This window comes from Erythrolamprus reginae, chromosome Z (genome assembly GCF_031021105.1).
Source record: "Erythrolamprus reginae isolate rEryReg1 chromosome Z, rEryReg1.hap1, whole genome shotgun sequence".
Taxonomy (NCBI): Eukaryota; Metazoa; Chordata; class Lepidosauria; order Squamata; family Dipsadidae; genus Erythrolamprus; species Erythrolamprus reginae.
The window spans coordinates 94049545-94065832 of NC_091963.1; the positions used below are offsets into that span (position 1 = coordinate 94049545).

A 16288-nucleotide genomic window follows, 5' to 3' on the forward strand; every position below is an offset into this window, starting at 1 on the left:
AAAACATGTTATGAAAGAATTGTATTTCACTGTGACATTCAGCTAAGAGTTAGAAACTGCAACTGCTGACAGAACATGTGGTGAAAAACTATGACACCTCCACTGACTTTGAAGACAGGTGGTGCCAAAAAGTGATACAAATTGTGAATAGCATCACAAACTATTCTGTTCTTTTAGAACTGCAGAAGCGCTCCCATATCTAAGATGAATTATACAGCAGTGTGTCCTCTTTCAACCTGAAAAATCATTACATCTATTTGATGCCAGTTGAAAGCGTTCAGATTGCTTAAGTTTAAATAAATGTATTTTATCTGGTTTTATAAGATTTGAAATCTAAATGCAAATGGCATGCTGAGGATTTCAAAGCAATTTAGTAAAATTGCCAGATAATTTGTTTGGTAAATTATAACTGAGGTTAATAGTAGTAAAAGCTATTGACCTTATCTAAAAAATACAGTCTCAGCATTCTTCAATTTTGCAATACTATGGTCCCTTATGATGAAAAATTAATTTTGGCAACATCCAATGATTAATAATTATTTCATTGTAGTTAGTAATACTTTGAAATCTGGGCTTGATAACCATGGCTGAGCCAACATTTTTTAAAAAGTTGGAACTCTTCTGAATTGCATGATTGTCCCGGAAGATTTCAACATATAATTGGAGAACCTATGCACTAAGTCACATCACAATTTAATAGAGGTAGTCCTTGTTTAGTTCCATCAGTAAGAAAAAGTAACTTTTTGAGCAATCCTCACATTTATAATCTTCACAGGTATGTAACAATAAGCACAGTTGCAGTTTCACTTAGTGACATTGCTTGATGACTTAAGTTGCTAGTCCCAATTATAATGGCTAAACTAGGATTACCCATATTGTCCAAAGATCTTTGGAGCTAAGTTTCTTAACAAAAAACCTGTTCTATGGCTCACATTAAGCATGACTTAAAAATCATGGTTAAATACTTCAAATCCTCCCTCGAAAATGAAGAAGGTATAAGAGCATTCACTAATTTGTAGTGCTGTAATTAGTAGTTTTGCTGGGTCTTTGATTTCAATGGTTTTTAAAATTGTTTTTGAGAGCAGGGAGAAGGAATAGAAAGATGCACTCAATAGTAAAATTAATGGAATATTGACTAAAAGAAAGGAAGTCAATAAACAGCCATCTGTTTGCTAGTCATTTCAAGCATATTCAGTAAAGAGTGTTGTAATAAAATAGTAGTAAATATTAAAACATAGGTCTACCATATCTGAACTGCAAAATCCAGACCACTAGATGGAAGCAAATATCTAAAACAATTCAGTTTTTATTTCCATTTAAAGGTATAATAATACAGTTTTGCAACCCAAGTCTGCCAGCCCTGGTTAAATTATACTTAGTGTGTTTAGTAAATATGGATGGGTAAGTAAGTAAGATGCACAAATTCATTCAAAAGCTTGGAACATCACAATGCTAGAAAGAATTGCAGGAGTATTTGATTGTGTTCCATGCAAATACATTTCTTGAAAGGATGCACAACTGATTTGAAGACATTTTTTACAGAAAGTCAGTCCTCCTACAGGCAAGAGTAATCATCCAAAGGATTAATATACTATACTTCATTTGTTAATTCTTTTTAAAACCACTATCATCATCTTACATATTCTCTGAGGCATTTTATAGATTTACAAAAAAATGAAGTTACCTGCTATATATGCAGGTTTTATCCCCCTCTTTTTATAATCAATGTTTTCAAAGTACAGTGATGAATCAAGGACCTGAAGATGTTCTATTTCTGCATGGGATTTATGATGCTTTCAGAAGGAAGCTTTTGAATCCTGCTATTGCTTTAGGCCAGTGCTTCTCAATTATTTTCTGTTGCACACACACACAACCAGGAAGTAAATATTTTGCACCCCCAACTCTCTGCTAGGGTGCATCTCGCAGCCCACCCTATCTGACCTGCTACCCCCAAATTGTGCCCCGCTGCAAGATACGCAGCCTACCAGACACTTGTACTGGTACCTCCGTCGCGTTCCTTAGCATTGTGTCCAGGGCAGCCTGTTTGATTGAACTTGCAAGATGTTTTCCTTTAGAACAGGCTGCCCTGGAAACAACGCCAAGAAACATGATGGAGATACCGGTACAATTGTCAGGTAGGACGCATGTCCTATTCCCTGCGGCAAAAAAAAAGCATGTTCCCCAGGGTCACCTCCCCCCCCATGGCATTGCTCTACCCCCCCCCCCCCCAAGGGGTTCTGCCCCACTATTTGAGAAGCACTATTCAATATTGGCAGATGTGATCTGTAGCCAGCTTCCTCTGCCGCCACAAGTGGAACAGGCTTGTCCCATCAAGGAAAGATGACTCCTCAGATACCCTGGACCCATGCCATGTAGGGTTTAAAGGTAACAATCTTGCTTTGTGAATTCTTCTCTTTCCATCTGCATGAGTTCTCATTTCCTTGCTGGAAAGTCATGCTTGATTAACTAATTCTCTAATTGCTAATTATTAATATTCTTCTTCATTTGGTGAGATGCCCTGTCAACTGGACAACCTTTTAAGCCAAGAAAAAGTCCTTGAAATTAAAATAATAATCTTTTGACAAATACTACTTTCACTATAGTCTGTCAGTTAATTATTTTCCGAATGACTACTTAATGCTTTTATCCACGGATAGCCTAGAGAAAATACAACTGATTCAGTTTTCAGCATATCTAAAACAAATGAATATAAGTTAATTTTGCAGTCCTATCAGTCCTTTGTATTACGTATACCCTGATCTAAGCAACACATCAAATACATTCCTAAAAGTTGCAGCCACTGCAAGTAAATGATCCTAAGAGTTGCATAAAAATATCTGAAGAACACAATTTCTCCCCATTTGACTTACCGGAAGAAATAGTTTTTCAATAAATTTTCTTGGCTTTTTAAATTTTTATAAATAAAAGATTTAATTTCATAAAGAACTTGCAGGACATTGACGCTAACAAATCTAGGGGAAATGCCCATCTCATAGACAAGATGCTGAGTGCAGAAAGGTGAAACCAGAGTTAATGGATAATGGATTTCCCTCTCTTCTTCATAAATATAAAAAATTAAGAAATATAGTTCACTCAACTTTTTTGTTTCCGGAAAAACAACATTGCTAAACTCCATGAGGAGGCAGCCAACCTCTACTTAGCCCTGACATGAAACTAACAATAACCTGGGGGTGGGAGAGAAGAATTGAATGTCCCCTTGTTGTGTGAAAAGCACACAGAGATAAGCCAACAAAGGACTTTTCTGTAAACACATTATAGTTTAATTTGTCCAAAGTCTTTAACGCCCCATTCTGCTGTGGATAGCACAGTCTATGTGGCTTTCTGTCCAACTGGAGAGAGTGCATTTTTGATACCTCAAATTATCCCCAAATCATTATTGTTTGCTTCAATTTGGAAGGCCAAACTCAAGAGCCAATAGTTATTTTGTGTCATATGAGCACAAAGAACATTGTGATTCCTCCATAAATCTATTCAAATCGTCATAATGCAATAAGAGGCAGAAGCTGCAGAAAGAAGAAAATGGAGTCAAACGCTGAGCCATCAAGATACAAGTTGCTATTTCAGCTTTCAATGCGAGGAACCCAGAGTTGAGAGAAACTCTTTAACTTAGAACACCTTTGTACAATCATACTAGGAAGCCAAAGCAGAATCTGCATTAAAAGAATTTGACGCCCCGCCCATCATTCAGAGTGAATATTTCAGCCTTATGCTCCTGTTGTAAAGCCTGCAGAGCTCGGAGAAGGACTAATTCTTCCAAACCATGGAATTCTAGAAGAGAATAAAAAACATCCTTTATTTATTTATTTGGCTTATATGCCGCCCAATCCACACAGGACTCCAGGTGGTTCACAACACATAAATAGTACAGTAAAAAGTCAAATCGAATACTAATGATGATAAAAACTCTTTAAAATAAACCCCTTTATAAACATTAAAAACCCTTAATAATTTATTATTATCATTATTATTATTATTATTATTATTTATTAGATTTGTATGCCGCCGCTCTCCACAGACTCGGGATGGCTCACAGCAGTGATAAAACAGTATACAATGGCAAATCTAATATTAAATCTAAAATAACAATTTTACATTAAAAACCTAAAACCCTAAAAACCATACATACAAACATTCCATACATAAAACTACATAGGCAAGGGGAGATGTCTCAGTTCCCCCATGCCTGACGGCAGAGGTGGGTTTTAAGAAGTTTACGAAAGGCAAGGAGGGTGGGGGCAGTCCTGATCTCTGGGGGAAGCTGGTTCCAGAGGGTCGGGGCCGCCACAGAGAAGGCTCTTCCTCTGGGTCCCGCCAGCCGACATTGTTTAATCCAATTAAACTATCATACCATCACATAAATCAGTCAGAAAATGTTTGGCCAGAGATAAACTGTTAATTCTCACTCCCCCCCTCCCCCAGACCTGTTGGCAGAGCCAAGTCTTCAAGGCTTTTCAGAAGGCCAGTAGGGTAGAAGCAGTACAGACCTCGAGGGATAGTTGGTTCCAAAGAGCTGGGGCTGCCACAGAGAAGGCCTCTCCTGCAGGGCTGCCAACTGACATTGCTTAGTGGACAGGACCCGGAGAAGGCCAACCTGTAGGATCTAATTGGTCTCTGGGAGGTGTGTGGTAGGAGATGGTCCTGTGAATAGTCTGGTCCTAAGCCATATAGGGCTTTATAGGTAATAGCCAACACCTTGAATTGTGACCAGAGACTAATCAGCAACCAGTGCAAGCCGCGGAATGTTGGTGTTATGTGGGTGTACCTACGTACACCCGTAATAGCTCACACGGCTGCATTCTGAATTAGCTGCAGTCTCCGAACACTTTTCAAGGGTAGCTCCATGTCCAGCGTATTGCAATAATTAAGACATGATGTGATGAGGGCATGAGTGACTGAAAGCAGAACCTCCTGATCCAGATAGGTCTGTAACTGGTGAACTAGGCGAATCTGGGCAAAGGCTCCCCTGGCCACAGCTGAGAGGTGGTGGTCAAATTTCAGCTTGGCTTCAGAAGGACACCCAGATTACGGACCCTATCTGAGGGGTTAAGTCCTCCCCCCCAAAAAAACAACGGACGGATAGATAGATGTTGAGGACTTTTTAAATGATTCTCCAGCTGCTTGAGTTTTATTCTTTATTTTATTTTGTATCTGCATATATTTTCTATTTATTTAATACAAATATAAGTTGTGAGCTACTCATAGTTTTGTCCTTGACATGGACAGCCACAGAAGTCAATTGAGACAAAGAAATTAGTCCTCCTGGACTCTCATTTTCTGCTCTAAGGGCAGAAGGCCAGTGTTTTATTTTATTTATTTATTTATTAGATTTATATGGCGCCCCTCTACGAAGACTCGAGAGTGTTGCCAAGAGAGCCCTTTTAAAGCTTCAAAAGTAATACAGTACTACTTTTTAGGATTACATAAGTATATTGTTGCAAAACAAGCTTAGAAATTTCAGATAGCTCTCAAATTGTCTTTCTTTTTTCATTATAGCACAAATGGAATCAAACCATGCTCATTGATCTGGAACACAATCAAAATAATGACCCCTATGCCCTGACATTTCATTGATAAATGGAAACTAATTAATCAGAGAAATATTCAGGGCATGAATCCAATTTGTAAGAATTAAAATCCAATTACATTTAGAAAATATGAAGTATGTACTTTGCTGTTGTGAAAACTGTTTCTCTCTCTTCCATTTAATATAAAAAACTTAACATAACTTTTAAAAATTCAGCTGGGGTAGAATGTGGACAATAAGAAATGTTCTTTGGATTAAAAATGAGACAAATATACACAAACAATTTATCTATCTTTTGACACTCATATATCACTGGGAATGTATCAGATGAAAGTTACCTTCTTCCTCTGTATCCTCACCATTGGATAACTCATAGAGTGTGAAAACTGAGTTTGTCGATCCATTCTTCAAAACCTGGAAATGGGGAGAGGGCAGGTGGAGAAATGCAACATTTAAACTTTGATATCATTGAGTTTTATATTCCAAAAATTTTTTCCTGCTAAGAATATTCACAACAATTAAATATAAATAAAACATGAAAATATATAACAAACATTTGTAAGAAATAAATTATTACTTATTCCTGATAAAATACAGCCCAAAAAGCTGAAAAACAATTAAAACAACTGAAAATATTTAGTGCAATGAAGCTGCTTAAGAAAACAATTGCAGACTTAAGAACACCAATAAAAAGGCCTTTTTATTATCAGTCATCAGTCTAACTTCTGAAGACATGGCTTTGGGAGAAAAATTTCAGTCATCAATCTCATCTAGACAGAATCAGATGGATAAAAGCTATTGACCTACTTTTTTGGATTCCTATCCATGTACTATTTTTTAAAAATAAAGTTTAGCATTATAAAATAGAGACAAGTTTCCTATAAAATGATTAATAACTTGACAACTAGAGTTATAAATTTTGCTATATGATTATAGATATTTTGTACTTTCACGGCTGCACAAAATTGTTCCAGGAATTTCATATCCTGGGCATTTAAATTTTCATTTAAAAATATGACAAAAAGCTCTTTTGCTTCTTTAATTTCCTTCTTCCTACCCACCAAACATGAAGTAAGTTAAAGATAATATAGTATGCATTTCCCTCCCTCTTTTTTCCTGTTTTTGTTTTGTTTTATTTTGGTTGTTGTAATTGTTGTTTTTTGATTACGGTTTTCTGATTGTATGTTATATGTCTTTTTTAATTGAAAAATCTAATAAAAATTATATATAAAAATATGACAAAAAGCAGAAGACGTTTGTGTTGTGATGGTGGAGATATGATAGAAAAGAACTGTGGGCTCCTGGTGAAATTCAGATTCTGGGAAGAGAGAAAAGAACTGTTTCAACGTATCTTTATAAAACTATTTTCTACCAAAGTTTAGTTAATTTTACCTTGTTACCACACAAAGTATTGCTCTTACCCATTGGTAAATTAGCTTGCCCCATTCCTCTGGACATCGCCACAGGATAAGAAAGCTAGACTTATTCTTGTCAAGCCATTCAAGATTTCCTGGAATGAAACATAAAGTATCTCTATTATTATTGTCTGTTAAAAACATTATTTTTTTTTAACAGAAATAATGGAATCAGCTCTAGCTATCCCAGCAGCCTGAATTACTTCTAGGTAAGTCTTATTCAGCCCCTTAAGGCTACATGTCTTTTCACACCTATCTTGATATTAATCTTAATGAAATAAAGGAGAATTCTACAAAACAGGGACAGGTGGTATGACTGGCTGAATAAAAAAAACAAAAAAAATTATAAAACAAGCTTACAATCACAAATAAAAAATAATTGATAACATCAATAAACTGGTTAGTTACTCCACACGATCCAGAAGAAAGATGAACAAATATATACTGTATTTTGGGGGTATAAGACGCACCTAGATTTTTGAGGTGGAAAACATAGAAAAAGTATTCTGAACCAAATGGTATAGTAATATATTACTTAATAAAATACCAGTGTAGATGAATACTTTTTATAAACATGTATATTTTTTACAACCATGTACACTTTTTACAAACCTCAAACTTGACAGCTTTAAGACGTGTGGACTTCAACTCCTAGAATTCTTCCTCCAATCATGCTAGATGGGATAATTAGAAGGCAAAAACAGCCCAATTTTTGCAAAAAAATGGCCCGTTTTTCAGCCAGTGTTTTTGTTTTTTTGCAAAAATTGGGTGGGCGAAGTCTGGGAAGCCTGCAGGGAAGCTCCTGGGTGCTGGGGGATGGCAAAAAGTCCCCATTATTGTGAAAAACAAGGCAATTTTTCACCATTTTTTTTCTTAAAAATGGAGGCATTCAGGAGAAGCTCTCTGCAGACTCCCCAGGCTTTTTACCCACTCCATTTTTGCCATTCCCCAGCACCCAAGAGCTCTCTGCAGGCGGGAAGGCGGAGCTTTGGGACAGCAAAAATGGCTGCATTCAGTATATAAGACACACCAAAATTTCCACTCTCTTTTAGGTGGAAAAAGATGCATCTTATACACCAAAATTATGGTACATAAGTAATCTTACAAGTTCTACAGCCAAAAATCTGAAATAAACAGACAAATCATTGTTAAAACCAATTTTTGTTAGTCTAAATATCTAAAAATTCAATAATAGAATAGCAAAAGGAAAGTATATAAGTATTCAGGATAGTTACACTAGGTTATAAACAGGCTGTAGAAAATAATAGTCAACAGGATGGTTGACGTTCATTTTAATCATTTTGTGCTCAAGCTTTGACACAGATTTGTATATACTGAACTTTTTATGTGTTTATGTTTTGTATTGTACAGTGGTACCTCTACTTAAGAACGCCTCTACTTAAGAACTTTTCTAAATAAGAACCGGGTGTTCAAGATTTCTTTGCCTCTTCTTAAGAACCATTTTCTACTTAAGAACCTGAGCCCAGAAAAATTTCCCAGGAAATTTGAGAGCGGCACGAAGGCCCGGCCAGTTTCCTGCCATTCCCTTTTTATTGCCGGCCATCTCAGGTTTTTCTAGGTTGCCAGACGAGCCTTTCGGTGGTGCTTAAGGAGGCTTTGGCAGCCCAGAGTGAATGGAGCATTTTCCTTTCTCTGGGCGCTTGGGAGAGGGAATAAACCACTTCGCTGTGATGACTCCCTCGCACTGCCTCCCATCCATTCAGCGTAAGGTTGCCTCCTGGAGCATCTGGGCGCGGAAAGACAAAAAAGGGCACTTTGCCCCGGCCAGATCAAAGCGAGCGAGTGAGAGGAGAGCCCTTCAGCATGGGAAGGAAGAGGAGGAAGTTAGCAGCAGCAATCACCTCCTTTAGGCCAAAGGAGCAGGAGGTTCCCCCCCTCTCACCCACCTGAGTTTCTCTCTCTGGTGCAGTGTATGGGAGGCTGCCTCGTGCCGGGTGTATGGGAGGTGCATGCTCCTCCTCATCGCCTCAGAGTCCCTCTTTTTTTTTTTTAAGCCTTAAAGTTTTGGATTTTTTTGATTCACCTCATCTCACCTTCTTCCTTCAGCAGCGACTGTCCTCTTTTTCGTTTTCCTCCTCCTCCTCCCACCCAAATTCCGAGCTTTTATTTATTTCCTAATTGGTTTGCATGCATTATTTGCTTTTATATTGATTCCTATGGGAAAAAAATTGCTTCTACTTAAAAACGTTTCTACTTAAGAACCTGGTCATGGAACAAATTAAGTTCATAAATAGAGGTACCACTGTATTTGTTTGTCCTTTTATGTAAATATTTAATAAAAATATTTTTAAAAAACGAAATAAAGGAGATATTCATGCCTCCACCAGTTAATTATATTTACGATTAGAGATCTCCACCAGTTAATTATATTTACGATTAGAGAGGCATGTTATTTTCAAACTTACCTTTTTTCTTGAGCTCCTCTAACACAACAAGGATGGATTCCAGTGAGAGTTTTCCTGTTCCATAGTTAAGAAAATATTAAACACAGGATAAAATGTGATAAAATATTTAACTCAAGAGAAATTCAAGATTTGGGATTGCAGCATTCAGGATGTTAATGCAGCATTATGTAGCTTCAAACTGTCAAATCACAGCTCATACTTTAATCTTCCCTTCAATTGTACCTTGCAACTTATAATTGTGAATAGTATTTGGCCACAGGAGAAGGAAGGAACAGAATATTTATGCAGCTCAGAATTTTGACTGCATACAGTAAGAAGATGGCAGCAGTTCTTGATATAAGATTTTGTTAATAAAATTCTATGGAAAATTTGTATTAAAAAAGTTTTTTTTAATCACAGGAACATCAGAAATCAATATCTTACAAAACCAAATTGAAAAGGATTACAGTGAAAATATTTTTCTAGTGAATAATATTAAAGTATAGTAAAGCTGCTATACTTTTTACAGTGTCAGTTAAACTAAAACTAAATTATATAAACATATAAAACTCTTCATCAAATGGAGATATTCTGTGTAGTTGTGTAATGTTTTCTTTTCTAAACCACCAATATCTTGCCAACAGTAAACATCACCTGAATATTTTGTTTTTAACACAGCTGTAGGGAAATCAGTATTCAAGGCATTTTAAGTGATTTCAGAGCAGAAAATGGCATTTTTAAATAGAGTTTAAAATCAAAACATCTTTAGAAATCAAGGGCTTATTTTACTCATAACTAAAACAAATGTGTTATTTTAGAAGGCAAATCTATTTTATGTGCTTTTTACAAATCATGTAATCCTACATATAGGACCACACCAATAGCATACTCAGTTAATGCTACAATCTCATATTGCTTCAAACTTGACATTTTTACTGACAAAGAAGCCAACTCTTTTCTCACCAAGAGTTGGATGAATTCCTTGTCACATCACCAAGGTTGGTCAGACAGACTCACAATAGTAGAGGAAGGATACTCTGCAACTTCCAATTGTTGAACAGTGGACTCTCTTGAGCCTCTGGAACAGTCATAGTATAGAGCTTGTTGAGGCGGCAATATGAGAGTACTAAGGAACACCATGCTGTCAGTTGTTTCTGTCTTGTATCCACATTGGGCTGCAACCTAAAACACCAAAAGGAAACAGATGTACTATACAAAAAACTGTCATCTCAGAAGCGCAATAATTTTAACTTCCAAATCGGAATCAAGAACTTCCAGAATCATACTCCAAGACTTGATACTTTACTAAACATAGCTAAAATTGATTAAAGATCTGAATAAAATACAAGAAATCATCCAAATTAGTCCTGTTATTTTAAATACCTAAGTTGAAGTTTCCATAATTGCCAACAAAACTATACATTCTTTATAATTTTTCCAAACTTCCATAAAATAATTATCAATTTATTTTAAATTTTAATGAGATTGTCAAATAATTTATCCAATCCAGTTTTTATATGCGTGGTTGCTAGTTTAATCTGACTAAAATACTAACATTTTTGCAGCCATTATCACATTGGATCCAACAATCTGACTGGAAATGGTACGCCAAAGCACCTAGAAAATGTCCTTCAAATAATAATTTAAAAATAAATAAAATGGTGTCAGCAACCATCAGTTTAGATAAGGACTTGGTGAGTAACAAGTATTTTACGTATTTCCTTTTGGCAGGTTTTTACTGTTTCCCTAACTGATTGTTTGTGGCTATCAAAAAATGATGGCAAAAGGCCCAATTCAACATCTATTTGAGGCAGGTGCTGAATCCAAAGAACTTATAATTTTCATTTGTTTTTCTTATCTCTTCTGTTCTAAGAATATTCTTGTTCTCTGGATTTCTTCTTATTTCCAATTCCTTTCGTTTATTTTTCAGTTTTGTTTTTAGTTTCAAGGCCTCAACTTACTTTCTAAATCTTTTATTTTTTGCTACTTCTTTTTCTGATTTTATTTCTTTTTCTTTTATGACAGTCTATCTTTGGTCAATGAAATGTCTATTTAACTTAATCAATGCCCAGGTAGCTTAATCGTTCTAATGCATTAATGTTCCCATGCAGCTGAATTTTTAAAAATAATTTCATGTTCTTCCCTTCTACTATTTGGCAGACAATTACAGGCCTCACACTATCCTATAATCTAAACTGTATAAAATTATTTAATATTCTCTCTAGTTTATTTTCAGGTAATATTTCTGCATCGTTGTATCATTCAAATTCTATCTCCTAACTGGAACAGACAAGAGAGTAGGAAGTACTAGCAGGAGAGAGATCTGTATTTCTTCTGCTTAGAAAATATGTGCTCCTTCCTCTCAACTAAAACTTCGTTCTTGCTATATTCACTTCAATCTCCCACACTGATTCTGAATCCCTCCTCTGTGAGCGCACATCAATCTTCACTGTTGTATTCAAAGTTTTGCTATCAAACTTTCTTCAATTGAGATTAGAGGCAGTCCCTCAAAATCCCAAATGAGCTTCTTGTTCAAATCCATTATTTGCTTTCATATTTAAAATTCCACAGCTTTCCTCCTATCTTATTTTATGCAGTTTTTCTCATTATACAAACCATGCTCTTCCAAATCTCATTTACCAATGACTCTAAAGTGTGCAATATGGTTGATATTTCTGGAGGCGTCTGTTATATGGTAAATGATTTAACTTTACTAGATAAATGGTCAAAGCAATTGAAACTGCAGTTTAATGTTTCCAAATGTAAAATAACGCACTTGGAGAAAAGGAATCCTCAATCTGAGTATTGTATTGGCAGTTCTGTGTTAGCAAAAACTTCAGAAGAGAAGGATTTAGGGGTAGTGATTTCTGACAGTCTCAAAATGAGTGAACAGTGTGGTTGGGCGCCAGGAAAAGCAAGTAGGATGCTTGGCTGCATAGCTAGAGGTATAACAAGCAGGAAGAGAGAGATTGTGATCCTGCACTGGTGAGACCACATTTGAAATACTGTGTTCAGTTCTGGAGACCTCACCTACAAAAAGATATTGACAAAATTGAACGGGTGCAAAGACGGGCTACAAGAATGGTGGAAGTTCTTAAGCATAAAACTTATCAAGAAAGACTTAATGAACTCAATCTGTATAGTCTGGAGGACAGAAGGAAAAGGGGGGACATGATCGAAACATTTAAATATGTTAAAGGGTTAAATAAGGTTCAGGAGGAAAGTGAACACAAGAACAAGGGAACACAATCTGAAGTTAGTTGGGGGAAAAGATCAAAAGCAACATGAGAAAATATTATTTTACTGAAAGAATAGTAGATCCGTGGAACAAACTTCCAGCAGACGTAGTTGGTAAATCAACAGTAACTGAATTTAAACATGCCTGAGATAAACATATATCCATCCTGAGATAAAATACAGGAAATAGTATAAAGGCGCACTAGATGGATCATGAGGTCTTTTTCTGCCATCAGTCTTCTATGTTTCTTACCCTCTATCACAGTTCCATCTATTTTTTGTAATTGCCTATGCCTAAAAACTCTTAAAACTCTTAGTAACATCTTTCTATTTCTTTAAATATTGCCTTGAAATATAAATTTCTTCAAAATCTTTGACATAATCTAGTATTCTTACTCCCAACACTAGCCCTAAGTATTCAGAGTTGTATTTTCCCCAATATATCCTATATAACCCTTTGTCTTTTAATTCAACTGTTTTTCTACTTGACTATTTTAAATTCAGATCCTTGGGAAAAGGATTGTTTTTGTGGAGGGGGCGGGGAAGGATTTCGTATGAAATGCACTACACCAAGGCTAGGCAAAGTTGGCTCTTCTATGACTTGTGGACTTCAAATCCTAGAATTCTTGAGCCAATCATGCTAGCTCGGGAATTCTGGGAATAGAAGTCCACATGTCACAGAAGAGCCAACTTTGCCTACCCTTATACTACACTGAAGACACTATTAACATCCATAGACAAGTCAGGTCACATATTCCATTTTTAATGCATTAATTCTAATTTTGTTCCAAACTAGATTACAGAAAAAGTGGATCGCGTTAATCAAATTAGTGTTTGCCTCTATGCATTTATTTATACATGGATGAGAAACTTGACATCGTGCAGCTGTTGAGCAACTCCCAATACCTCCCATCACTAGTCATGCTACTTTGAGTTATAGATCAGCCCTGGAGGTGGGGGAGTTTCCTCGGTGAGCTGATTTATTATTACAATTAATGCAGGGATACAAAGTTTCCTCCAGAAATCTCGTAATTCAAACGCTCCTGGTAGTCTTGCGGTGGGAGTGGGGAATCACACACGCACAAAACCACCATCTGGAGCGAAACCCGGTAATCTTTTTTCTCGAAAGAAGACCAGAAGCAACAGTCCTGAATCGTCTCGCTCCGCTCGAAAGAGGAACAGAAGGGGACTTTCTACGGAAACCAGGGCTCGGGCGGTGCATCTCCAAGACTTGCACCCGCACGGTGCCTCGAAGAAAAGAGCGAACTCCTTAATCTCCTTAATGTAGGAAGGGGAAGACCCGGGACTCACGTAAAGAACGGCGGGAAACTGTACTGCCAGGGCCACTCGAAACTCATCATCGCCGCTGAGGCCGAACGGAACCTCCGCCTTGGAGGACTAACTTCTGGTCCGTCCTACAAATGATCCCGCTTCACTTCCTGCTTGGAGGAAGCCCCGTTAAAGGGTTCCAAGAAAAAGGCAACCCCAGGACGAGTCAATAGATCTATACAATGTAGAAATTTCCGGTTTGAGTTGTGTAAGGCTGAAATTTCTGTTTGCGATTTGTTTTGGAAGAGCAGTTACAAGTCTGTTTCGGCATGTCAGCTTGCAGTCAAGCGGCTGCTGACTTTAAATGGTTGGGAGCGCTGAAGCGTTTTTTAAAGAAGTATACTCTACTCTGTATTCACTGTTCTGTAACTTGGCGAGTGGTTTCCCGCCTGTATTCAAAGGGAAAAAACCGACTTGAATGCATAGTGTGTATTAAGATTTTATTAAACCTTATTTACAAAAAGCTCTAAGCTCTATAGCAACGTTAGTCTCAGACCGGTTTGTTTGTTTTTGCACTTAGGCGGAGCTGAATATTTTTTTCCCAATGGCGAAACTGTGGGGAGATATCTGTAAACGCGTTTTTATTTTATTTATTTATTTTATTGGGCAAGTAGGAATTGGTAGCGTACAAAGAAATAACACTATTTATATACAGTACATGATATTGGTACTAATAACAGAGATTCTTAGGATAGGGATGGTAGGCACGGTGGTGCATTTATGCACAACCCTTACTGACCTCTTAGGAATCGGGTGAGGTCAACAATGGATAGTCTAAGGGCAAAGTTTTGGGGATTTGGTGATGGAAGAACAGAGTCCGGTAGTGAGTTCTAAGTATTAACAACTCGGTAGCTGAAGTAATATTTTCTACAGTTGTGTTTGGATCTGTTTACTTTGATTTTGTATCTGTTATGTGCTCATGTATTGTTGTGGTTGAAGCTGAAGTAGTTGTTGACAGGAAGAACATAGCAGATGATTTTATGGGCTATGCTTAGGTTGTCTTTAGGACGACATAGTTCTAAGCTTTCTAAACCTAGGCTTGTAAGTTTAGTAGCGTAGGGTATTCTGTTACGAGTGGAGGAGTGAAGGGCTCTTCTAGTAAAGTACCTCTGAACATTTTCTAGGATGTTTATGTCCGAAATGTGGTGCGGGTTCCAGACAGATGAGCTGTTAAAGGATTGGTCCGGAGAAAGTTTTGTATGCTCTGGTTAGTAGTGTGAGATTACCAGAGCAGAAGCTCCATAGGATTGGCGATGTTGTTGCAGTGGGCTTTGGCACTTAGGTCATTTGATATGAGTATTCCAAGGTCTTTAATGAAGTGACGCTTGTCTGCAAGGTCTTGTTTATTCAGCTTGTATTTGGTGTTCCAGGTTTTTTTTGCCAATGTGTAGGACAGAGCATTTTTTGATTGATATTTGGAGTTGCCAAATCTTTGACCGTTCTGATACAAAGTCAAGGTCTTTTTAGAGGGTAGCTGTGTTGTCGGTGGTTTTGAAAAACTTTATATCATTGGTGAAGAGTACACAGTTGCTTGTAATGTGGTTGTAAAGATCATTTACGGTATATAGAGCAGTGTTTCCCAACCTTTTTTGAGCCGCGGCACATTATTCATATTTTCAAAATCCTGGGGAACAATGAAAGGGGGGCGGGGGGGGCGGCTAAATAAAAGTTTGGACAAAAAAAACCTCTTTCTTCCTCCTTTTCGCTCTATTTCTCCCTCTTTCTCTCTTTTCCCTCCTTCCGTTCCTTCTCTCTCTCCATCCCTCTTTCTTTCTTCCTCTCTTTTTTGCTCTCTTTCTCTCTCCCTCCTTCCCTTCCTCTATGTCTTTCTCTCTCCCTTACTCACTCTCTCTCTCTCTCTGTCTCTCTTGCTATCTCTTTCTTGCTTTTTTCTCTCTCTCTTGCTCTCTCTCTCTTTCACTGTCTTGCTATATGTCTCTTTCTTTCTCTTTGCCTCTCTTGCTATCTCTCTTTCTTTCTCTCTCTTTCTCTCTTTCTCTCTCTCTGTCTCTCTTGCTATGTCTCTCTTTCTTTCTTTCTCTTTCTCTCTCTCTCTGCCTCTCTTGCTAAGTCTCTTTTTCTCTTGCTATGTCTCTCTTTCTTTTTCTCTCTCTCTGCCTCTCTTGCTATGTCTCTCTTTCTCTCTCTCTTTCTCTCTCTCTCTTTCTCTGCCTCTCTTGCTGTCTCTCTTTCTTGCTCTGTCTCTCTTTCTCTGCCTCTCTTACTATGTCTCTCTTTCTCTCTCTCTCTGCCTCTCTTATATTTCTCTCTTTCTTTCTCTCTCTCTCTCAGCTGACTGCAAGCGGGAGCCCTGACGGCGGCAGCTGGATGTGCTGCTGGACACCGTATATGCCAGG

The 16288-nt window shown here is 37.3% G+C and overlaps 1 protein-coding gene across 1 annotated transcript; it reads right to left on the reverse strand.

Moving 5' to 3' along the window:
• Window positions 1-1288: 1288 nt before the first annotated feature.
• On the reverse strand, window positions 1289-14046 carry VPS25 (vacuolar protein sorting 25 homolog). Its single transcript, XM_070730094.1, has 6 exons — window positions 13914-14046; window positions 10402-10547; window positions 9387-9440; window positions 6967-7055; window positions 5884-5959; window positions 1289-3789 (listed from the first exon to the last, which is right to left on the reverse strand). Exons 1-6 carry the CDS (start codon window positions 13961-13963, stop codon window positions 3677-3679), a joined length of 528 nt encoding a protein of 175 aa, XP_070586195.1. The 5' UTR covers window positions 13964-14046; the 3' UTR covers window positions 1289-3676.
• Between the last annotated feature and the right edge of the window lie 2242 nt (window positions 14047-16288).